A 24,165-nucleotide genomic window follows, 5' to 3' on the forward strand; every position below is an offset into this window, starting at 1 on the left:
CTTTGAGCTATGGGAACAGGGGGTGTATGTGTGGGGAGTGCTGAGGGCAGGGATACCGGGATTGTCAGAGCTAAGTACCAAGCTCATGCTGGACTGTGAGCTGTCTACCAGATTGGAGAGATGGAAGAATTTGGAGAAATTGGTCATTTCATCCAGAACAATCAGCAAGGAGGTCCCATTGACTGGTCTTGGACCCATGTGGGTATCCACCCAGGTAGCTCCAGTGGTTCTCTGCTGAAAAGAAAGTTACTGTTTTCTCGATGTCACTGACAGGGGAAGAGCTACAGGAAAGATCCTGTGGTGATGGCAGTCAGGCGGGCCCCTGTGCAAGGTTGTAAGGTGCAGACAAGCACACGTGGGGTGTGGAGACCCAAGGCCCTCCTTGGAGGGAGGGCAGCCAAGAAGTCATGGAGCTCATCTAAGAATGCTCTGGATACAGAACTTACTCTAGGCCTGGCTTGGGATGGGACAGTTTGCTTACTAATTTGCGAGTTATTTGTCAGATTGCTCAGTGATTAGAATCACTTTTTTGGAATTAAGTGATCATATTTTCCAAGTGACAGTATCTCATTCATCAAGGCCAGCCTGAGACCTCTTCAGCTTCCCTTCAAACTTCAGGGATGCAGGAACCGTCCTGCCTCCCAGCCACTCTCTGTGGGTCTTGCCAATGCCATTAACAGGGAAGCTGGGCATCATCTGGTTAAGGCTAGAAAGTGTCAGGCTGTTTCTGGAATCTCTCTATTCAGTTGGCAGAGTGGGACAACCCCATTGGGTACCATGTGGTCAGTGTTGATGCGGGCAACCGTGCTGATGGAGGGCAAGTTGGCCAATTGCTAAAAAGGAGGGCAGTGAACACAGAGGGTGAAATTTGTCATTTTATTGGGGACAATCTACAGGGTTGCTCCCCACCACTAAACAGCTCTTTTAACCATCTTATATGCTCGAGATTCACTTAACAAGTTAAAAAAAAAAAACAAAAAACCTGCTGCGGGGCATAGGTGCCAAGAAAAAGTATAGAATTTCAGGGAGAGCAGAAACTTGCTTTGAACCCAGTGCTCTTTGGTGGCAACAAGAAAAAAGGACAGTGATGTCTCCAGACCCTCTGGATTCACAGCAGAAAACCAGAAGCAGGTTCGGAAAAAGGAATTCTCTTCTTTAAACCCACGTTCAGTAAAAGAACAGATCTCTTCTTCTCTCTGGAGACTGGCTTCCTGAAAAATAGAATAAGCTTGATGAGGTAGCAGCTGGCTTGGTGCCCAAGGAACCCAGGTTTGAGTCTTGACCTCACCACTCTTAGCTGTGTGACCTCAGGCAAGTTACCTAGCCTATCTGAGTTCCCCTTTCCTCATCTGGTAAATGGGAAGACTAATGATATCTATTGCCTACATGAGTTAAACACATGTAAAGCCCTTAAAACAGTGCCTGGCACAGATAGGCTCAGGAATATTTGTTCAAGAGGTAGTGTCCTTATATGGAGTAGAGTAGAATTATCGTGTGGTCACGCTGCAGCTAGCTTACTGGGTAAGACCAAGGACAGAAAACTGACCCTGGCACTTACCTTGACTCTGGGTAAGTTACTTAACCTCCCTAAAACTCCATGTTCCCATCTGTGAATGAGGATAAAACCGCACCCGTGGGGTAGCGAGCTATGGGTTCTTCTTTTACCTCATTTCTGTGATTCTTGCCATTCCCTGCACCTTTGGCTCACGGCGCCTCAGTCAGCCATTCACCATGGTCACACACTAGACCTTGTCATCACATACACAGCTGTCACCCCACCATCTCAGTTTCAAACCACCATCTCCCGATGTCATCGGCTTAAGCAGTCTTATCACCACATTTTTACATAATCTCATCCTCCAATCCATCAACCTCTACTACCCGGCACCTTCCATCTGCCTCCATTTCCTTCTCTGAGCAGCTTAGATACCATGATCCTGTGTTATGGTCCCTCATTCATCATGATCACTTGTCAAAACCTCAACCCTGGATGAGCCAGAGTTTGGCTTCTCTGTGCATTACATTAACCCAACAGCCCTGGTGAAAAAAAAAAAAAAAATCACACAAGTCAGCCAACTGTTTCCACTTAAACTCATGATGTCAGCCTTTATAGCTGATTCAAAATCATTTGATTACTATGTTTCCAACTCCCCACAAACAAGCCTGCAAATCTAGTGGCATCTGTGTCCTTATTCCCCATCTTTTGTCTGCTTTCAATGGTAGAATGTCCCCTCCTCCTAAAAAATGCCAATGCTTCCCCACAACCTTGCAATTGTCTCCAGCCATGAAGTTATTGTCATCATCTTGTCATCCATCTCTTCATCTCTGTATAGGCTCTATTTTTTTTTTCTTTCTGGTCACCTGAGTTTGTTTGGTTTTTTTTTTGGGGGGGGGGGAGGCTAATTACTTTTCTGTATAGGCTCTAATATTTGCCTTCTTTAAAAAATAAATAAATAAAAGACCCTCTCCACCCCACTAATCTCTATAGCTACTAGCTTACTTTTATTCACCTCCCTCAAGGCTAAACTTCTCCAAGAAGCTACTGCCATTTACTATCTCCACTTTCTCAGCTGCCATTCCCTCCTCAACCCACCCCAACCAGCTTTCGTCCACATGCTATTAACGAAAACTGCTCTTAACTACGTTATCAAAATCTCTGATGCCACATCCAATTTCTCTGGCCTTCTCTTATCTGATCTCTCGGAAGCCTTTGACACAGGTGATCACTCTCTGTGTTTGGAAACTTTGTCTTCTAAGTTCCTGTAACACCACATTCTCTGGCGCTTCTCCCACCCAGGGCCTGCTCCTTCTCTGTATCGTCTGCTCGGTTCTCAAATCCCCCAACTTCTAAATATTGGCACACTCCAGGACTCTGTCCTCTGCCCTTTTCTCTGCCTGGGTGATCATTCAGTGGCTTGCAGTGTCATTTTCATACCGAACAATCTCAAAACTTTACTCAGGCTCTCCCCCCGCTTCTGAACTCCACACTTACATACAACTGTTGGAGAAGGCCATCCGCTTGCATGTCTTATCATCACCTACAGTGAATGTGGCCAAGGCAAAGTTGTGTTCTCCTACAATCTGCCTCATTTCCACACATGTACCAGTATCCACAGAGTTGCTCATGCACGCAAATGAAAGCCTAAACACCCCACATATTAATAGATCTCAAACACATTCACTTCATCCAGCATCCACGACTGCCATCTGATTCGGGCCACCATCTTGTGCTTCTGGCCTCCTAACCAGTTCTTTCTCCAATGCATCCTCTGCACAATGGTTCTGTGGCCTTATTAAATGCAAATCGGATCACACTTCAAACCCTGCCATGCCTCAGAGTCACTTAGAAGAGAAAATCAACCCCCACCATGATCCAGAAGGTGCTGTGTCAGCCGGCCAGTTGACCTTTCCAGGGCTCCCTCTGCCCACACTCAGGTTTCTCCCGGTCCTCACTCACTTCTGGTCTGGGCAGGGCAGCCTCCCCCATCTCCATCCCAGCTCTTCCTAAAGCTCCCAGCATCCCTCAGTCCATGTGGGTCCCTGCTCACACATCACTTCAGCATAGAAGCCACCCTTGACCCCCTTTATCCAAAGCTGACCTCTGTTTTGCTCTGTTTCAACACTTGGTATGCTTCCTTCAGACTTACCATAACTTGCAAACATTTTATTTTGTCCTTTTTTTTTTTTTGGTGGAATCTACCTTCCCCACTAGACTAATAACTGTGAGAGCAGGGACCAAGAGTTTTATACACTATTATATATATATATATAAAAGCGCACCATGTCTGGCAATATTTTCTGTAGACATTGAAGGAATGTACAATGAACCACTGTCTATTTCTACAGATTAAAAAAATCAAATTCACTAAATATTTTGGCACCAGTTTTGGGGAGTCCCTCCAACTATGCTTCCGGCAGATTGCTCTTCTCTCCACATGATCTCTGGCTCATGTGGGTGTGTGGTACCCACTCGAGAGGACTAGACCATATTGGAGGAGCAGGAGGGGGTCTGTCTTCCTTCAACAAATATTTATCTGGTACCAAAATCTTCCTGACAATTTCATCTAGCTCACTTCAAAATCAGGTCAATATATGGTAACTCCCTGGTGACCCCATGGTTAGGATTCAGCGTTTTCCCTGCAAGGGCCCAGGTTCAATCCCTGGTTGGGGAACTAAGATCCTGCAAGCCATTTGGCATGGCCAAAACAAAACAAAAATCCCAAATCAGGTTAATATAAAATACATCAAACATAAAAAGAGGCTACTGAGTTCCACGCCAAAACCACTCAACCAGGAAGTGATGGCGCAGAATCTGGGCGTTTCACAAGCTCCCCTCTGGTTTCAGCATCAGGCAAGATGGGGAAATGGGTGCTGTGCTCTTTTAAGAATGTGGGCTTTGAGGGGTGTTCCTGGTCCTTTTTTCACATAGGAAGTCACCCTCTTCCCACTCTCCGTGTCCTGCTGCCTCCCTCTGCCCAGAGCCACAGTGGCAGAATAGCCAACAGGGGGCTGTTGGCATAGCCAGGTACCCATTCCACACTTCCTGTCAGCTATTCTCCACATGGCCCTTTCTCAGGATAATACTGCTCCTTTGCATGCTTTCCAAGTTTCTGCACCCCCTCATCTTACTCAGGATACTGTCCTGGTCCACAGATGGACAGTGAGCCCATATACAGTGAAGCAATCATACCGGTTGCTAGTCTTCACTGCTGTACACTTGATTTAAGTTGGAATTGTTTTTGATGATTTATGTTTAATGTAATTTATGATATTGATGATTATGACACTGTGAGAGCAGAGAAATAATTGTACCCCTGCCACTTGCTATTTGATCTTAAGCCAAGTCCTTTCACCTGTTTGAGACTCAGTTTACTCATCTATAAAATGGGTATATTCATTTCTTCACTCATTCAACCTCTATTTACTGCATGCCTCATATAAGGCACCTAAGATGTCTTCATACATGAATCATAAGGTCATTGTGGGGACTGAGCTCATAGCCACCACCGATACATGGTGTTGCTGTTAATTTGGGCCTATGAGCAATTGAAAGCATCAGGCTTTTGGTAATTCTGAGGCTTACAATTTTTTAAATGTATAAGCTAACAAGTACTTAGGAGACTTGATAATCCTGATTTCATACATTAGAAAGTGAGCAGAGCTCATCCCTTCAGGAAGACTTCCATGAAGCCTGATGAAATTGCTAAGGCTCTTGGATCAGCCCTAAATCTATCTTGTCACTTGGGCACAACCAATTCCTCACGGAGGGTGATTTGTGACTTGCTTGTTTCACACAACAGTATCAAAAAAATTTAATTTATACTCTATCGGCAGATAGATTTTTACCATTTCCTTTTCTGATGTTCTTTTATTGTTTCCAGCATTTGCTCACTCTTTCATTAGACATGTATGTTCTGACCTCCATGCCAGGCACTGCCACAGGTGCCAGGATGGGTTAGTACACCTCTCAAAGACTTGGCCCTCAAGGAGTGGACATTCTAGGGAGGTCTATATATTTTGTTCACCCCCATTCCACACCAAACTGTACAGTGCCAGAGATCGGAGGCTGCGGTGGCAACTCTTCCCTTGATGCCTCTCAGACACACAGAGTGAGAACAGCTGCAGGCACACGGATGCCCTCCCTAAAGGCACTTTTTGCTCCCTTACTGGGTGCTGACTTACTAGAGTCTCATTTCCATTAGAATTTACATGTCAATACATATATGTAAATTAATCCTTATCAGAAATCTGATGAGGTGGGCATTATTTTAATCCTCCTTTTATAAATAAAGCTACTGAGGTATGGAGAGGTGAACAAATGTGGTTAAAGTTCCTGAAGCTAGTAACTAATGAAGGTGGATTCAAACCTGAGCCATGAAGGTCCTCATGTCAAACCAGAGATTGTCCTCATTGGGCGGTTCTTACTGACACCACTTTCAAATTGAATGTGGAGCCCAGAGTCCTAGCCTTTGGTATCAGGTGGCATTTTCTGACTGCAGAGTCCTGGGGTGGCCCTATGTTCTAGGCTGAAAACTGAACATCCGGGAAAGAGCAGGCTAACCTTCATGAATTTGTTCATTTTCCTGCATCACCTTGGTTACCTTGCTAAATCCAGCTCAGATAAAAGAACTTAATAGAATTGCTTTTACAGCCAAATTAGAAAACGGGCAACACATTTTACAAGATACTAAGTGCATGGGCTCTTTGAGACTTAAAGGTAACCAATTCTAAGGGTAAAAACACTAAATAACAGAAATGAGGGTCATTTCAATTGCTGGAAATCCTGATTTTTCTGCTATAAGTTTGTTCTCAGGATGCAGAGATAAGATATCAAAGACAGAAGCAGACACTCACTTTCAACTGCAAAGCTGGCACCGGCAGGTCCACCATCAGGGGGGAAATAGATTTTCTTAACTAGGAAAGAAAAAAATATGATTGGGAATGAAATCAGGGACTGGGTTAGAAAGTGCACACAGTACCCCCTCAAGGAACCCCAAATCATGTGCTCCTCAATTTTGACATTTGACATGTTTTCTTTTATCAGATGCTACAAAAACAGACACACTTCTGTTTTGTATGCCCTTGGGGTTTTGTTCCCATTTATGGGCAGTTGTTTCTGATCAAGGGTTGCTAACTTCCTCAACAGATCCTGGACTGTCAGCCACTGATTTATCCAGTAGATATCAGCATTAATAGGAGAGTGTAAAGAGTTGGCAACAGTTGAGACTTTGGTGATGAATATTTGTTTGAAAATGCATCTAGAACTTTCGGGACTATGATAACACCTGCATTGTGGCTTTGCTATGATGTGCCTGGCATATACTAGATGCTTGCTAAATCTTTGCTAAATTTGATTTGAACTGCATGGCTTGTTTTGTTTGGGACGCGATGATTTGAGCTGTGTTCTAACCATCCATCGAGACAGGGTTCCGCTGTGTGTGTGCACAAGCATATACACACAGTTGGCCTCATTTTCCCCTCTGAATCCAGCAGGAACAGATTTTTGAAAAGGAGTACAAGGATGGGAATTCTCATAGGTTTCCCAAGCTTGACATTTTTATGATTTACTCTTTAAGTATATTGCTAATCAAACTCTGCAAATGATGGAATGGTATTTTAACAGAAAATTTGTTTTTGACATTAGCATGGAACACAGCATCTGACTTTAGGCCTCGGTGTAACATAAATATACTTAGTTCAGAAGTAAAAGCAGCTTCTGGCAATTTCTTTCAGGCACAGACCAGGGAGCTGTAAAAGAAAACTCATCCAAGGTGCAGAAAGCCAAAGATGGAGACTCAGCCCCAAGAAACTATGAAGCATCTACTATTACCAATATTTCATGTGAAGGGCAAATCTTGCAGGAGAGTCACTTGTTTTTTTTGGTCAAAGTACACTTTAGGCCAATCCTTTCCCATCCTTTTACAAAGAAGGGAGTCTTGTTTCTCGATGAGTATTTTGCATCTGCTGCTGCTGCTGCTGCTAAGTCACTTCAGTCGTGTTCGACTCTGTGTGACCCCAGAGACAGCAGCCCACCAGGCTCCCCTGTCCCTGGGATTCTCCAGGCAAGATTTTGCATCTAGTAGGTGCTGATTAAATGTCGGATGAGTGAGTAAATGGAATAAAACAGTGAATGAGCGTTAAGGAGGTTTTTGCTTCAGGGAGGAGTAGGGGTCAGGGAGCAAAAGCCCCAGACAGCCAGGCACCATGACGGTCTCCAGGCAGCAAGGGGGCGGCCTCCACTGTCGCTTTGAATTTTAATGTGTGGAGCAGATGGTTGGTATAGACGGCCCTTGTTTCTACCCAGGAGTCTGGCATTATTGCAAGTTGCCAACCTATTTGGAGGATAGTTTTGAGCCTGTAGGTGTATCACTGAGTTCTGTTTTACACATGGGTTATCTGGCAGTTCACAGTGAGGTGAATGCAAGACCCTAAGATTTTAGGCAGCAGCCCATCATTTTTCTAGGCCAAGTCCGAGTCAGCAGACCAGGGTGAATATTCTGGGCCAACTGCATCTGGCTGGCTATCTATGCAACCCTTTAGTCATTAAATAGTGACTATGGATACAGCCTAGTGAAGGTAGATGTTTTGTCCCTCAGAAGCCCCACAGCTGGAGAGGCAGCAATTAGTCTTCCCATCCCATCTCATGCCAACGCACTCTCAACCACAACCAATCAGAAGCAACCCCTCCAACCGTACTTGGAGGCATTTCCTTACAGTGGGCTGAGCTGGGAGGCAGGTTGAAGAGCAATCCTGTGCTTCCGGCAGAGTTGCCATCCTCCCACGAGGCAGATTCCTGAGGATGGGTTAGGCATCTCTCTGGCTGGAGGAGACTTAGGAGGGGCTCATACTTCCCCTCAGGCTGGGGCTCTGGAACCAAGTGCCCAGTGGAAAAAGCATGAGGGTAGCCAGGCTCTGGGAAGCTGGGACTGGCAAGGGAGGAGAAATGCCACAGCTCGCCAGGCTGAACGGAGGGGCCCCCAGTCAGGGACAGTGGGTATTGATCCATAGGCATGAGACCAGATCCATTCAAGCTGCAGCTGGCGGCGCCATTTGCAAAAGATACTTCCGGCTGTGGCTTTGTCCACGGAGCAGAGAAACGCCACTGATTTGGAGGCATGTCACTATCTGGGAAGGAAAGATTTAGAAGACAGATTTGTTTATTGTTTTCAAAATGGAATTAGCTTTTTTTATGGTTAACACAGGGGCTTCCCAGGTGGCTCAGTTGTAAAGAATCCATCTGCCAATGCAGGAGATTCAGGAGATGCCAGTTTGATAGATCTCTGGGTTGGGAAGTCCCCTGAAGGAGGAAATGGCAACCCACTCCAGTATTCTTGCCTGAAAAATCCCATGGACTTACAGTCCAAAGGGTTGCAAAGAGTCAGACATGACTGAGCCAGAGCATGCACATACCTACTATGTATGGTTAATTGAATGTATTTTTTACTGTGAAAAATGTACAGAAGGTTAAAAAAATCACTCTAAGCATAATATCAGAGACTATCAGTGTCTATCTTTAGGTGTACTTCTTTCCAGGATGTTTCTATATATGTACACATTGTTTGCTCTCATGTTATTAAAATATCACAAACTTCCTGCTATAGCAACACACAGAACCAACAGCAGCTTTTCAAATCACTGCATGGCATGCCATCAGAAGGTAGTAACATGACTACCAAACACAATAGTTGGGCAGCTCAGTTATTCCATTTTTTCAATTAACAACATTGGGATAAGCATCTTCATATATACCTCTCTATATACTTGTCCAACTAGCCCCTCAAGGAAACTTTTCTAGAAGTAGAATTACTTGATTAAAGGTGATTTATGTTGTTTGTTGCCATTGTTTGACTTTTATTTTATAGCTGGTGTTTTGAATACACTGAAGAGAAGAACCCTCCATAAAGTTTTGTGAAGCCTTTCCTCTTCGATGTATTCCAAACACTGGTTTGCCGGTATCATACAAGTATGGGGTTGAAATCTCATTTTCAAGAAAGGTCTGTGCCATGGGGATGTTAAGAGACTGGACCAAGTTAGCAAAGCAGATTAGCCAAGTAGAGATCGGAGCTGGAGGGGGTCAGTGATGGGTAGGAAAGTGGTTGCTTCATGTGCTCAGTCATGTCTGACTCTTTGTGACCCTGTGGACTGTGGCCCACCAGGCTCCTCTATCCATGGGGATTCTCCAGGCAAGAATACTGGAGTGGTTTGCCATGCCCTCCTCCAGGGGATCTTCCCAACCCAGGAATCGAACCCAGGTTTCCCACATTGCAGGCTGATTCTTTACCATCTGAGCCACCAGGGAAGCCCAGTTTCTTGGAATTCTTCCTATAAAAGCAAAATGTTCAAGGTCAAGTGGTGACTCAGGTTCTTCTTGTAAAATTCTTGTGGACTAGCTAATGGGAATGGGGTCTCCTGTGGTCTCAGAGACACTATTCAAACTGTGCCTCTAACAGCAGCTGAATTGGAGTTCTCAAAGAGTCTTGGGCAGCTTGACATGGACGGATGTTTTCCCCATTCTCAACACCCACTCAGACAAGAAGGGAGGCGGGAGAGAGCCCTGGCAGATGGTGCTTAAAGCCTGGAGGTTCTCATCTATCCAAGATAATGAAGGGGGCCTGGATGTGGAGATAAAGGGAGACTGGAGGGCTGGAGAGGCTGTCTGGCCCCCTTCCCTTCCTCGTGCACCTCACCCAGCACTCCTGAATGTTCAGTTTGCCTAGATCTTTTCTGATAGGTCTGCCCAGTGATGCTGGAGTGTCTCACCCACCAGCACAGCTTTTCACGTAATATAGATGGTAAGGGCAAAACAAGCCCTAACCTACATAGCACAGATATTCTGCTCAACTTCTCATATTGTTCATGAGCGATGGGCAATGGTTGGCTTCTTTTAATGAGGTCAAGGGCAATGAAACAATTAGCAAGATTTGTTCCTGAGGATGACTGCTACTTTTGAAAACTGATATCTGCTGGGTAGTAGCAATTGGAGGCAGTTATCTATGTGGGGTAGTAGCAATTCAGGGCCACTGTGTAGCACAAATAGAATGATTAAGCTGACTTAGGCTAATCACTGTTCCTGCTTCATATTGAATGAGGGTACTGCATGTCCTAAGCACAAATGAGAAACAATGTTTAGCCTCTGACAACTGGGCAGTTTCCATCTGAACTGGCCTTCCAGATCTCATACATAGGACCAAGGTTTGGAAGGCTTGAAATGTGGAAGGCAGGGCCCCAGCGTGTTTTGAATATTTTCTTTAACTGCTTCCCTTCCAGAATTGTCTGACTGAAAGGTTAAGGGGAGTGGATGGATGTGCCTGTCCAAGGGCCCACTTGGTCGGTCACTGAGTGCACCAGAGCACAGTTTGGATGGGAGTATGTGGGAAGACATAGAGTTCCAATCCTGAATTCACAGTAACCCAACTGTAGGCCTTCAGGGGCCCAGAAAAGTCACCTTTCCAGGGCAGGCTTGGGTGTGGTGTCCCATGGAATGGACACCCTGAACTTTGGTGGTCTCTTTCTCAGGCTTCTTGGACAAACTGCTCCAGTAACCACACCCATCTAGTCGGAGAACCACTGGACTGGCTCATGGTGACTGGTGAAAATAAGTGGCCCTGGTGACACTTCCTTAACCGAGTTCCCCCTCTTAGAGCCCCAGGCAAGACTCCACTGCCTTCTCAAACCCCAGCCTACATTAATGAATGGAGAGCAAGCAAGGAACACTTTGGGGACATTTAGGGAAGGCTAGGTTTTTCATATTCTATTTTTTTCCTTCAGATGTGAGTCCATACTAGGCAGTGTTTACGAAATATTAACCACCCCGTATCTTATGATGTCTTACAGTGGATGCAGCTTTAGTCTTTTTTAAAATTGAAATATAATTGGCTTACAATATTATTTTAGTTTCAGGTATACAACAGAGTAACTCAGTATTTTTAGAGATTATACTCCATTTATAGTTATTCTAAAATATTAACTATAGTCCCTGAACTACACATTACACCCTTGTAACTTCTGTCCATAGTAGCTTGTACTTCTTAATCCCCTTCCCCTATTTTGCTCCTCCCCTCCCCGCCCCAGGCTGGATCTTTCTTTCAGTAGGAATACAAAAGGCTTCCAACCCCTGGACTCCTACTCTGAGCATCTAGCCCCTGCCTCTTAGTTCCATCCATGCCTCTAGCATTCACGAAATCCCTGGTTCTAAGACCAGGTCCTGTTCAGAGAGCACAAGTCCCCATTTCCTCCCTATCCCTTTAGGATGAAAATGTCAAGCTACTCTCCCACCTGTTAAGCAAACCCAGAGACATCACCCATGCCCACCCATAGATGCTTGAGAGCCCCAGAACCTTCTAGAAAGCACTTCTAGGCATCAAGGAGTTTGCTTCTACCCCAGAGGATCCTCCCTACACTCTGTCTTTGCATGGTGGCCCTGACACCCTGTTCCAGGCTGGCTTCTGGACACACCAACTTCAATGTCAACCCCTCAGAGAAGCTTCCCCTTAACAGCCAATGACACCAAGCATGTCCCTTCCCATGGATGGAAGGGGACAATCCATGTGAAAGGTTTAGCATGGTGCCCAGGACCTTATAGGCACTCAAGAAGTGAGAGCTGCTGCTGTGGTTAATATTATTAATTATTATTTTAGTTTAGAAATGCAGCGTAGGCTCACATTCACGGGTTTCTCTCCTGGCTTGCAACACTCTACAGGATCAACCAGGAAAAAGCCAAATGGTAACGCAGGGGGCCTGAGGAAGTCTCTCTGCCCTCACTCATCACAGAAGGGAGAGGAGGAAAGGCCAGAGCCAAGGAGCCTGGGAAGCAGCGGTGCTGCAGGGCTGATATGGAGGATGGAGTAGATACTGGCTATAAAAGAGAGATTTCCGGGATTTCCCTGGTGGTCCAGTGGCTAAGACCCGCGTTCCCAATGCAGGGGTCCAGGGTTCCATCCCTGGTCAGGGAACTAGATCCCACATGCCACAACTAAAGATCTTGCCTGCTGCAACAAAGATCAAAGATCTGTGTGTCAACTAAGACCTGGTGGAGCCAAACAAATAAAATAAAAATTAAGGGAGATTTCAGAAGCCTTTGCTCCGTGTGTCAATTCCCAGAAATAATCCATCAAAGGTGGGCAAGAAAGATTGTAAATCTAGAGGAGCTTTCATTTACTATGCACTTACTATAGCATTCTGGATGCATCTCAGGTGAGCTTCACAAGGGTCCAGATGAGAAAATAGAGACTCAAAGTGGTTAATGTAACTCGCCTAAGGCCACAGAACTAGCAGGTGGAGAGCTGGCTGAGTCTCAGCTTCATGCTTGGCCAGCTCTGCCTCCTATTATCTTCAGAATGCACCTACTCCCACAGCTGGAAAGTTGGCAGATGAGCATAACGGGCATAACATTTCTGGCAGCAATTTATCAGCAGATATCAAAACCCTAAAATCTGACCGGACTTTTTGATGTAGTCATTCTACCCACAACAATATATTTTAAGAATATAATCAATGATGCATGCAAAAGTTGAGCTGCAAGGATATTCAATGTGATACTTACATATAGTGAAAGATTGGCAACAATCTAAATGTCCAAAAATTTCAACAGATTTGCAACAGCTATAAAAAAGGATACTCTTGAGGCATAAAATGATGTCTTAGTAGGATATGAAATGGCAGTAAAGATATATATGGTTTGTTACCCGTTAAAAAGCCAAGTGACATTAGGTTGTAAAACTTAGTATGGGCACCTAGATGTGCATGTGGTTTTGTGTCCTGAATGCTTCTCTGTGTTTTGTAAAGTTTCAAAACTTAACACAGTATCTTTGTGATTAGAAAAAGTTAGTTTTCCTTTTTTTCCCCCCGAAAAAATTAGTTTTAAAGTAAAAACTTAAGAACCCACTTGACTCAGTGAACCTGAGTCACAGCTGTGAAAGGCCAGTGCATAACTGCCTGGTTGCCTTCCATCTATCTTTCCTTCCTTCCTTCTTTGTCCCCTGCCTCCACCTTTAATATAAATGCTGCTTTACGATGAAGTGGAAGCTGAGAACCCTCTTAACACACACACACATCTTGCCCCATGAAGTTCCCAACTTTGGCCTGACCAATGTGCACACGCTGACATTCCCCTCTCTGCCATTTTGGCTGGTGGCACTTGTCTCCGATGTACTCCAGAAACAAAGAAAATATCATTTGTATTAGCTGGGGTTGAAATAACACTAGACACAGAGAGACAGCTTGTGGGGGACAGCTCTGTTTCAGGGCATCCCGTGTGTGTGTGTTGGGGGGGAGAGTTTCCTATTCAGTCTCACTCCCTCCTTCACAACCACCTGTCTAGGTCCTTTGCTGATTAGCCAGGTTCCCTTTCCCAACTAAAAATGGAGATGAAATACAGAACATGTGCTTGTATTTTGAAAATGGCTAAGAGTTCTTTGGGTTGTATGTAGCTCGCCAGGCTCCCCTGTTCGTGGGATTTTCCAGGTAAGAATACTGGAGTGGGTTGACATTTCTCCCTCCAAGGGATCTTTCTGACCCAGGGACCGAACCCAGATCTCCTGCCTTGGCAGGTGGTGGATTCTTTCCCACTGAGCCACCTGGAAAGCCCAGTAAGAGCTCAGTATCTAGAATCGAATGATCTGGTTATAAACAGCTGCCCCTTATGAGCTGTGGGATCTTGAACAAGTCACTTGATTCTCTGAGCTTCAGTTTTCTTATCAGGAAATGGGCATGGTGAGAGTTAACCAAAAGGTTACTGTGAAGATTCATTAAAATAATTCATGTGCCAGCCCCTGGGAAAGGGCCTGGAACATAGGAAGCACTCAATAAATACTGGCCATTAGAAACATTATTAGTGAGAGTGCTAATGGGCAACAGTGTGGATGACCTAGAGATTGTCTTACTGAGTGAAGTAAGCCAGAGGAAGACAAATATCATTATGATATTGCTTATATGTGGAAACTAAAAAGAACTTATTTATAAAACACAGACTCACAGACACAGAAAACAAAGTTATAGTTACCAAAGGGGAAAGAGGGAATATAAATTATGAGTTTGGGATTAACAGATACACTCTCACAGGGAACTATATTCAGTATCTTGGAAGAATCTGGAAGGGAAAAGAATCTAAAAAGAATAGATACATATTATATATTTACGTATAACTGAATCATTTTGCTGTACACCTGAAACTAACTCAACACTGTAAATCAACTATACTTCAATTTTTAAAATTGAAAAAATAAATACAAAAGAAAGAAACCCAGCATTTCTTCCCCAACCCCACTGGATTCTGGAGGAGAGGAGAGACTGGCTATAAAAGACCTCAGAGGGCTCAGGCTGTACGAATACCTTCTCTCAGCAGCCCTTGAGTGAAGGGAGCCAGCCCTGCGGCTGGGCTCGTGGCTGGGACAGGAAGAATACAGGGTGGGTTGTGCACCAAGACAAGCCCCCAGAAATGGAAATTTATGAAGCTTCTCCAAGTTACCTACTCTGAAATCACCCATGTCCTTTTAAAAGGGAAATAATTCAGCTACTTTCAGCATGTGTTTTCTTTCCTACCAATAGGGCCAGTATAAATTATACCGAAGTAAAAAAAAAAAACAACTTGGATTTGAAAAAAGCAGCCAGGAAATTCAATGGCATTTCCTAGGCACATGGGCCTGTCAGAGCACCCTGGGTGAGCCCGCCATGGGAGCCCATGAATGGGAGCCTGTTCTCAGCTTAGCCGGGGCCTCGCTGAGGCCAGGCAGCCTGGGGCAGGCCTGCAGGGGCTTAGAGGTTGCTAAGTGTCGGTGATGAAGAGCTAAGCTGCGTGCAGCTCATAGAACACCTCCAGTGAGAACCACTGGGGACACGTCTTCTTTCAGGGGACCCTCCCTGGAGGCAACAGAGCTTATGAGAAATTTGACTCCTAACTGTGATAAGAGAAGCCTTGAAGAAAAGAGGCTTTCTCCTTCATTTGTTCAGTCAGCTGGACAAACAGAAGCCTAACCCACAACACGTGCTGCAAGGGAGATCTCGTCACAGTCAGGGGATCTGTGAGACTATCACACGGAAATGTGACAACACAGAAGGTAGGTAGAGAAGAAAGCCGCCTCTGTTTGGCCAGAGAAGGCTGTCTTGGGCCAGATAAAAGACCACGTCCAAGCTCCCTTGGTGGGCAGGGGCTTCATAGAATACAAAGTGAAGTCAGGAGAGTTAAGAAACAGGGCAGCGGCCACCCAGAAGCCAGTGGACAACTTGGAGGCTGAGGGGAGGGTCCTGCTGTCTTGCAATCCTGATGGTTTGAAGGTGGGCCCTCACATCCACTGTAGACATTCAAAAAACCTGCCTCGAGCCTTTACACACCACAAATATTAACTACCACCTACATGGCACTTACTACGTGCCACTTGACATGAGTAATCTCACTGATTCCTCCTTTAGTTCAATGATACTCAGTTTTACAGATGAGGAAACGGGCCCAGAGAGATGAAGTGATATGCCCTGAGGTCCCATGGTTAAACAACAGTAAAGCTGACCCGGCCCCAGGGTGCCTGGGTCTAAAGCCATATACCAAGCGATACTGTCTCTCCAGTAACCCCATCAACCCCCATCAACGACAGACATCAGCACCCTGTGGTCCAAATCACAATTTCATTCATTCACTAAATATTTATTGAGTACGTTCCATGCGTTGGACATTAGGGTGGGTACTTGGAAAACAGCACTTAACAGACCGACAGCGTCTAGAGGGTAGGAAGAGATAAGAAACCCATAAAATACACAATATGCCCCATGGTGACGCATGCTAAGAGAAATAAAACAGGGTAAGACAGTGACAGGGTGGGGACGTCTATGTTTTAAATAGATTGTTCAGGAAGGCCTGTCTGAAAGACGACATTCTAACAGAGATTTCAATGAAGGGGAAGTCTTGCAGTTACCTGGGAAAGAGCGTTTCAGGAAGAGGGGAGAGAGGAAGTGCAAAAGGCCTGAGGCAGTACTGTACCTGTCACAGCTACGAAGAACAAGGAGGCTATGCTGGACTGAGAGGATAATGAGATCAGAAAGATGACAGGGGCTCAGGCAAGTGAGGGCTCCCGGAAGACCTTGGATTTGATTCCAAGTAAGATGAGAAGTTACTGGAGGATTTCGAACAGAAAAGTAACATGGTACAACTTTCTGACTGCTACTTTGAGAACAGACTGAAGGGGAGCAATGGAAAAAGCAGAGAGACTGATGAGGAGGCAAAAATCCAGTGGGGAGAGGATGGCTTTTCAGACTAAGGGGACAGGAGTGGAGGTGGAGAGATATGTTCAGAGCTCAGACAAACTTTGAAGGTAGAACTTACAGAATTGTTCAAAGGGTTGGATGCGGGGTATGAGATAAAGAGAGGAGTTAAAGATGACTGCAATTAATTGGAAGGATGCAGCTGCCATTTATTGAGACTGTGGACGGAGCAGGGTGAGGGGAAGATCAAGAGTTCAGCTTGGGGGACATCCCTGGTGGTCCGGTGGTTAACACTTAGCCTTCCAGTGCAGGGAGTGCAGGTTTGATCCCTGGAAGGGGAGCTCAGATCCCACATGCTTCTCAGTCAAAAAACCAAAACATAAACAGAAGCAATACTGTAACACATTCAATAGATTTTTGGTCCACATCAAAAAAAATCTTAAAAAAAAAATTCAGCTTGGGACCTGTTTGGTTTAGATTCCTAGTAGCTATGTGAAGTGAAGATATCAACTAGGCAGCTGCGTAGATAAGTCTGAAATCCAGTCTGGGTAAAGATATGATATTTCATCAGCACATAGGTGGTGTTTATGTAGATGGTATTTAAGACAAAGAGACTAGAATTGATCCCCCAGGGCGTGAATGTAGAGAGAGAAATTGAGATCAAAGTCCTAGGGCCCTCAAATGTTTAAGAGATGAAGCCTTGAAGAGAAGAGGACATTCAGCAAAGGAGACTGAGAAGGAGGGGTAACCAGGGAGACAGGTGGAAAACCATGAGAGCGTGATATTATGGAATCCAAGTGAAGGAGGTTACTTCCAAGAGGAGGGAGCAATCATCTGCAGCAAATGCTGCTGATGAGTCAGCTAAGATGAGGACAGAGAAAGATCACTTGCTTTGGAAAGTGGAAGTCTCCCACGAGCCTGGCTAAGACTGGTTTCAAAGAGTGATGAGGATGACATCCTGAGTGGAGCAGATCCGAGAGCAGGAGAGGAAGAGGAAAGAGCATGCATGGACACCTCTTAGGAGTCTGGCTGCGAAATGAAACCAAGAAATGGGACAATAAGCAACCAAGAATTGGTTATATCCTGTCTGTGGGGTCGCACAGAGTTGGACACGACTGAAGCGATTTAGCAGCAGCAGCAGCAGCAGCAGGTTGGATTTACCAGGCAAGCAGGAGAGAGAAAATGAGGGATGACGAATTGCTGGTGCTGACAAGGAAAAGATTGTCATATATTCAACACAATGTGTTTAGAATTAACTCAGAGTCAAATAGCCAAAGTGGACAGACTTAGCTATGCATGAAGAGCCTAGGGTTTTGACCTTTCCTAGGAGCCAGATAGAGCCTCTGAATCCCATTGCCCACATGGATGGGCTTTTACCCACACATCAATTCCCCAAACGACTCAAGAGCAGCCATTCCTGCAGCTGCTCTGAAGTACTCAGCATACCCTTAGACAGCACCTCCGTGCTCTCCACCCAGCCCCTGATCCCCAGTGTTAGCTTTAGTACCTGCTCCTACTATGCTCCCCCCCTTCCACATGTTTCCTGAACTCCAAAGAGTCTCTGAGAAAACCATCTCACCTGACTGGAAAAGTTATTTCTAAGAGAGAAGAAAATTCTCAAAGGCTAAAGAGGCTAATACACCAATTCCCTATCCAGACCCAGAGTCTGGCCAGTCAGAGTGATGGCTTCGGAAAACTGGTGAGCGCTTCACCCAAAAGGCAGAGGCCCCATCCTGGGAGGCATGTCCATCCTCCAACGGGAGCAGGGCATTCAACGCATAAGCTCGGCACCTTTTGGCATTGCTAAGTGTTTTGGGATGAGACAATGCTTTAAAAAAAAAATCACCCAATAGTGTGTGCAATAGACACCCCCAGTACTGTTAAGGGTGGGAAGAGGGATATGGAGAAACAATCATTTTATCCGCCTCCCTCTGGCCCCACCCTACCCACTATAACCTGAGAGAAGGCTGGGTGTTTCTACAGGGAACACATATGTCCAAGTCCTTTGGTGTTCTTTCCCTGTCAGGCCAAGGTAGCAATAATAATAATAATGGTGCTCTCATCGCATACTGAGTGTGAACCCAGAATTTAACATAATTGAGGACACAATGAAATCCATATATTAATTTGATTAAAGTGTCCTTTTTTCTCCTTTTTTTGCCCACGCCATGTGGCTTGTGGAATCTTAGTTCCCCAACCAGGAATGGAACCCGTGCCCCCTGCTGTGGAAGCATGGAGTCTTAACCACTAGCGCACTAGGGAATTCCATAAACAGTGTCCATTTTCAAGCGAAACTTCTGAGAAATGGGTGTGGCTTCTCACTAAACAGAATGATGTGCCTTTAGCAAATATACACACATCTCAGAACATCAGAACTGTCCTTTGATGATAGCCCGATAGGGAATTCCAGCCCCTCCCTCCCGACATGCTCACCATTCCTCAGCAGCACATCTCCACTCGGGCTGGAAGGGTTCTGTCCCTGGGGGCTCTTGACATTGCCCAGAGCTCTGGAGAAGTGTTCATCCACCACACTGCTAATGTCCCCTTGGAAATAGGTGAAAAGGACACAGCGGGAATTCCATTCAGTTTTAATAGGGCTCTGTGTGTGGACGGTGGTCTTCGTCACGTCTTCCATGGTGACTCAGGGGAGGGCTGCAGAGCAAAATGCAAAATGTTACTGGCACCCTTTTCCCAAGCGGTTTGGCTAAGTTGGCAGAAGTGGCTTCCTTGAGGACAAGCAGTTTGTGCCTAAGGTTCAGGTTCTCTCACTGGGGCTCCCAGGAGCTGCGCAGCTGCTGAGCAGTCATCAGGAAATAAGATAGAGTGCTGAAGGGGTCGTCTCTTATAAATGCGAAAGAGTGCCTGGGAACATGATTAGAAGAGCATCAGGAAATGGAAGAAAAAAAGGGAAAGAAAAAGGACACTGAAGCCAAAGACTGCAGTAATTTGCCAGCTGGGGAAGTGCCTGCCTCCCACTAGATTCCTCTGAACAAGGGCACGAGTACTCCAGTAGACCTTGACTAAGCAATCAGTGGATACTGACAATTTGTTTCCCTAGCAAGCCTTGATTTCTACCTTGCCCACTTCTGTGCAGGAGCACCAAACACACCAAATTCTCCTGCTCTCCCTGACATGGTGATTCGTGTGGGATGGGGTCCTGCACCCACCCCCACCCCATCTTAGAATTAGCAATTACAATCAAGGCCTCCAGACAGACATACTCTGCCCAGAATCACTTAGAAAATGTCAGAGCTTTAAATCCAGGTCCATATTCTGGTTTGTTTGTTTTTTTTCAGCTGCACAGTGTGGCTTGCCGGACCTCAGTTCCCCAGTGAGGGACTGAACCCGGACCACGGCAGTGAAAGCCTGGAATCCTAATTACCAGGCCACCAGGGAATCCCCAGACAGATATACTGGGCACCCAATGCAGCTAACATTTTTCACACTGATACTCTGTTGGGAAAGAGCACTCTGTTCACCAGGCTTCCTGTGCGCCTAGAGCAGTGCCTGCCACCTAGCTCAATATTGAGCAAATGCCCCAACAGTCATTTGCTGAATTGCCTTCAACTTGGCCTCAATGGGTCCTACCTGTGAACTCCTTGAGGGCAGAGGCTGTCCTTTTTTGCACCCAGGCAGGGACCAGGCACGCAGACGGCACTGCAGAGAGAAGCCGCGGCCTTCCTTTACCAGGGAAATAATAGTTTTGGGTGCTTCGTCACCTCTGGCCATCCAATGCAACTTGCCCAGAGTTCTGGCTAAAGACATTTTGAATCTAGTCATTCTGATGCATATAATGCAAATGACTAGAGTTGAATAGCCCTTCTCCGGGTCTAGTCTCTGAGATCGAGGAGGATGGGGGCCATTTCTTATTCCTTTCTCTATCTCTAGCACCTAACACTAAGTAAACAAAGGCTGAGTGATGAAATGCCATTTCGTGCAGAGAAAGCACAATGCAAGGAAATCACACCAATTAGGGCTCAGAGGACCTGGGCTTGCCCTTGATTGGGTGTGTGCCTTTGGGGAAAGCACAGGGCCTCTCTGGCCTTCAGATTCCTCTAGGGTAAAATGAAGAGGTTGGGGTACGTGAATTCTGCAGCCTATTTTATTTTTCTGCCAGAAGTGTCAGTCGATTATCATGGGAACATTAGGAGGGAATCTGGGAGTAAGCAGAGGACCCTTATTTAAAAGTTCTCCTTTCAGAATCTTAGCCCCAGTCACAGCTGGATTCTGTTGTCTCTAGAAGCCTTTGACTGAGCACGTCAATCTGTTTCCCCCTGGGTGATAGACACGTTAAGCATCACCAGGCACTATCCTAAAAAAAATGAATCCACTGTATCCTTATTTCAAAAAACATGGGAACCACCATGCTGAAAAACCATCCAGCAGTGTCTTCTAAAGTTTACTGTACGCTTACCATAAGACCCAGCAATCCCGCTTCTAGGCACATATAACCAAGAGAAACGAAAACAGATGTGTGCACAAAGACTTCTACATGAGTGTTCGTAGTGGCTTTGTTTATAAAAGTGAAAACAGCCCAAATGTCCATCACCAGGAGAACAAATAAACGAACTGTGACATTTTCATACAATGGAATGTTCTTCAGCCATAAAAAGGCACAAACTACATCCACCCAACAGCACAGATGAATCACAAAAACATTAACCTGAGTGACAAAAGCCAGACGCGAAAGACCGCATATTGTATGACTTCACTTACGTGACACAGGCACAAATAATCTATGGTGATAAAAATCAGGACAGCAGTTGCCTTGAGGTAGAGCTTGGAAAAGGGTGAGCGTGGACTCACAGGGGGTGCTGGAAATGTCTTACATCCTGAAGTGGGTGAGGGTTACATATGGATGCAGATGTGTCAAAACTCATCAGACTGTGCAGTTCAGATCTGCAAGTTTCACTGAAGGCAAATTATTCCTCAGTGAAAAAGCACATGATATCTTCAGATATTATTTGGGACTTTGAGCAATAAAACAAAGGTGTAATCCTTGAGCGTGTTATGGCATAAGTCAAAGTATAATCTCACCTATCTGTGGAATTTTCAAGAGCCAAACTACAGAATAAAATGGTCATTTCCAGGGCTGGGGGGACAGAACCAATGTTGTTTAAGGGAATAAATGTGCAACAAGCAGTGAACAAGCCCTAGAAATCTACCACACAGTGCAGTGAATCTAGACAATACTGCATTCTAATCATCAAACTTGCTAAAAGACTAGAATTTAATTATTTGAACCAATAAAAAGAAAGGGTAATGATGCATCATGATAGAGGTGTTAATTATGGCCACGGTGGTAATTGTACGACAATATATAAATGTATCACATTAACATGTTGTACATGTTAAATCTACAATGTTATCTATCAAATATATTTCCAAAAAATAGCAAATCAAATGAATAATAAGGCGATGGTATTATGAATGACCAAGCAATGATAAGCATGGACGCAGCCTTTTTGCTAAAGCTGCAGTTCACGGAAGACCTATTCTGTCCCAGAGGCTCCAAATATACTTTCTCCAATCTTTACAACCCTCAAATTAGGTGCTATTATCCCCATTTTAAAGATGAGCAAATCTGGGCTTAGAGAAAGAGGAAATCAAGGGCCCAGGCTATGCAGCTAGGTGGTGGCTGAGCTGAGGTTTGAACCCAAAATCTCCCTGGCTTCGGTGTCTGGCCTTTTCGCACCATCCCTTTCTACCTGTCGGGGCAAACAGTCCCTTCCCCTCCATGGGATCCTCATCCTGATCCAGTCCTCTGGCTCCCAGTCAGGCCGGCAGACGGTCTGTCCGCGCATTCTCATGGCGTCTCCTGGAAGCCTTCACCTACAAGGGCAGCTTAGCACCTTTGTGGGTCTTGCCCTCTTACCCTCTTGCCAGTGGCCTGTGCTCTAGCTCAGGTATGACCCAGCCTGCCACCTCTCCTTGCTAAGTCTCCCTGAAGCCATGAGAAGCAGCTGGCCGGACCCCGGAGACATCAATGCTGTGAAGCATGCTCCTAGCCTCCCTGGGCAAAGACCACAGGCTAGTTCCATAGAAATTGAGCAGATCTGCAAACACCGTCTCGGTCCCCCTCACCTGGGGAGCTCAGACCTCACACAACTGCGGATCCTCAATAAATCTTAAAGTCCTACGCATGCCCCTCTTTTCCTTGCCAAACACATAGACACATACTCTAAAGGAAAGCCCTGGAGTACATCTCTGGATCACATCTCACGAGCAGTTCCCCGGCTGTAGTCAGACCTCAGGGGATGAGGGTCTGTATTCAAGGGCTATTCAAATCTGTGAGCTGTTACCTGGTTTAACTCTTTATAGAATCGCATCCCACTGGACCTCTGCAGTGACTTGAGCAGTTTCATCCCCACACGAACCCTCCTTGAAGGGTCTCTTTCTTCGGGAAGTGAATTGGTGGGGTGGGTCTGGCTTAGGTGCCGCAAACCTGGAACCATGGATGGGACTTTCCTGGCCAAGATGCTGCTGTATTGGCGCCTGGCTTTGTAGTGAAAGCCTCTTGCAGACAAAACCCTTGGCCTTGGCCAAGCTTTGCCAGCTGTGTAGTTCAAATAGTGTAATTACAATATTCTCCAGTGCTCAGAAATTTAAGACATCAAGTAGGCATACCGAAATACTGCCTGGTTTTCGGCCCAAATATTTTGGGCCAAGAGGAATGCAAGAGCAACAGTTTGGTCTCCATTCTACCAGGATGCCTACCTTCACATGCTTACCACCCTTCTGAGAAATGGTACCCAGCACCCCCGGGCTTGGGATAGGGAGTCTAAGAGGTTGTCACAGTGATCACTTGGAACAAAGCCTCAAAGGCACCGGAAGGCATCTCCTTAAGCAAAGCATGTGATGCCCCCTACCACCACCACCTCCCCCCCAGCCCCAGTTCCTTCTCAGTTGAATTCCCATCCCTCCTGCCTCCCCCAGAGTTCCTACCTTCTCTCACCTTATTTCTCAACCATCGGCGGCAGAGACACAGCAAGATGCTATGGCCGGGCGAAGGTGTGTTTTGCTGGCCGGAGCTGCCTGGCCTGCTTTAGAGCAGCTCAGTACTGGTCCGAGCAGGGCCTGGCGATCTTGTGCCCTCCCCTCGCTAACTTTCTACCCCTCTAGCTGAGCCTATACGAAGCATTTCCTGCTAGCTATCTATTAAGAATGCAGAAAATGTACTCCAACAAGTCAATCGGGTTGGGCACCTGCAGGAATGAGGAAAATAGGTAGTTCTTTTTTTATTTCTTTCTTTTTGCATTAAAAAAAAAGTGCTTAGCGATATTGTCTCTTAAAGTGGGCAGCCAATTGTTTGCCCGGAAACCACACACAGAGTAGTAGCGTCTCCAGCATCAGTGCTGGGGCTGGGATCCAACAGATGGGACTTTCAGTCTCCGGAACCGAGAGAAAGCTTGGCTGGTCACTAGTTTCTTCCTCTCTTCCCATGGGAAGAGAAAGGGAGCCCAGCCCTCTAGGATT

General features: G+C 45.7%; 1 protein-coding gene across 3 annotated transcripts; it reads right to left on the bottom strand.

Moving 5' to 3' along the window:
- Positions 1–862: 862 nt before the first annotated feature.
- On the bottom strand, positions 863–23,824 carry VGLL1 (vestigial like family member 1). 3 transcript variants are annotated; one of them, XM_086389126.1, is made up of 5 exons: positions 23,635–23,824; positions 19,123–19,341; positions 8,215–8,625; positions 6,355–6,414; positions 863–1,211 (listed from the first exon to the last, which is right to left on the bottom strand). In XM_086389126.1, the coding sequence occupies exons 2-5, from the start codon at positions 19,322–19,324 to the stop codon at positions 1,168–1,170; spliced, it is 717 nt and encodes a 238-aa protein (XP_086245252.1). In that variant the 5' UTR covers positions 19,325–19,341; positions 23,635–23,824; the 3' UTR covers positions 863–1,167. The 3 variants fall into 3 exon arrangements, with proteins under 3 accessions (XP_086245252.1, XP_086245251.1, XP_086245253.1); XM_086389125.1 differs by having other exon boundaries at positions 23,645–23,823; XM_086389127.1 differs by lacking the exon at positions 23,635–23,824 and adding an exon at positions 20,278–20,372.
- Between the last annotated feature and the right edge of the window lie 341 nt (positions 23,825–24,165).

This window comes from Bos grunniens, chromosome X, assembly GCF_055505025.1.
Source record: "Bos grunniens cultivar Pamir isolate PY7600 chromosome X, Bosgru_T2T1.0, whole genome shotgun sequence".
NCBI lineage: Eukaryota > Metazoa > Chordata > Mammalia > Artiodactyla > Bovidae > Bos > Bos grunniens.

Coding starts and splice junctions, on each gene's coding strand:
- VGLL1 (XM_086389126.1), bottom strand. CDS start 19,324: ATGGAAGACGTGACGAAGACCACCGTCCACACACAGAGCCCTATTAAA. Junction 8,626..19,122: donor AGATGTGCTGCTGAGGAATG/GTGAGCATGTCG, acceptor TTTCCTTCCCAG/ATAGTGACATGCCTCCAAAT. Junction 6,415..8,214: donor GCCTCCCAGCTCAGCCCACT/GTAAGGAAATGC, acceptor TTTCTTTCCTAG/TTAAGAAAATCTATTTCCCC.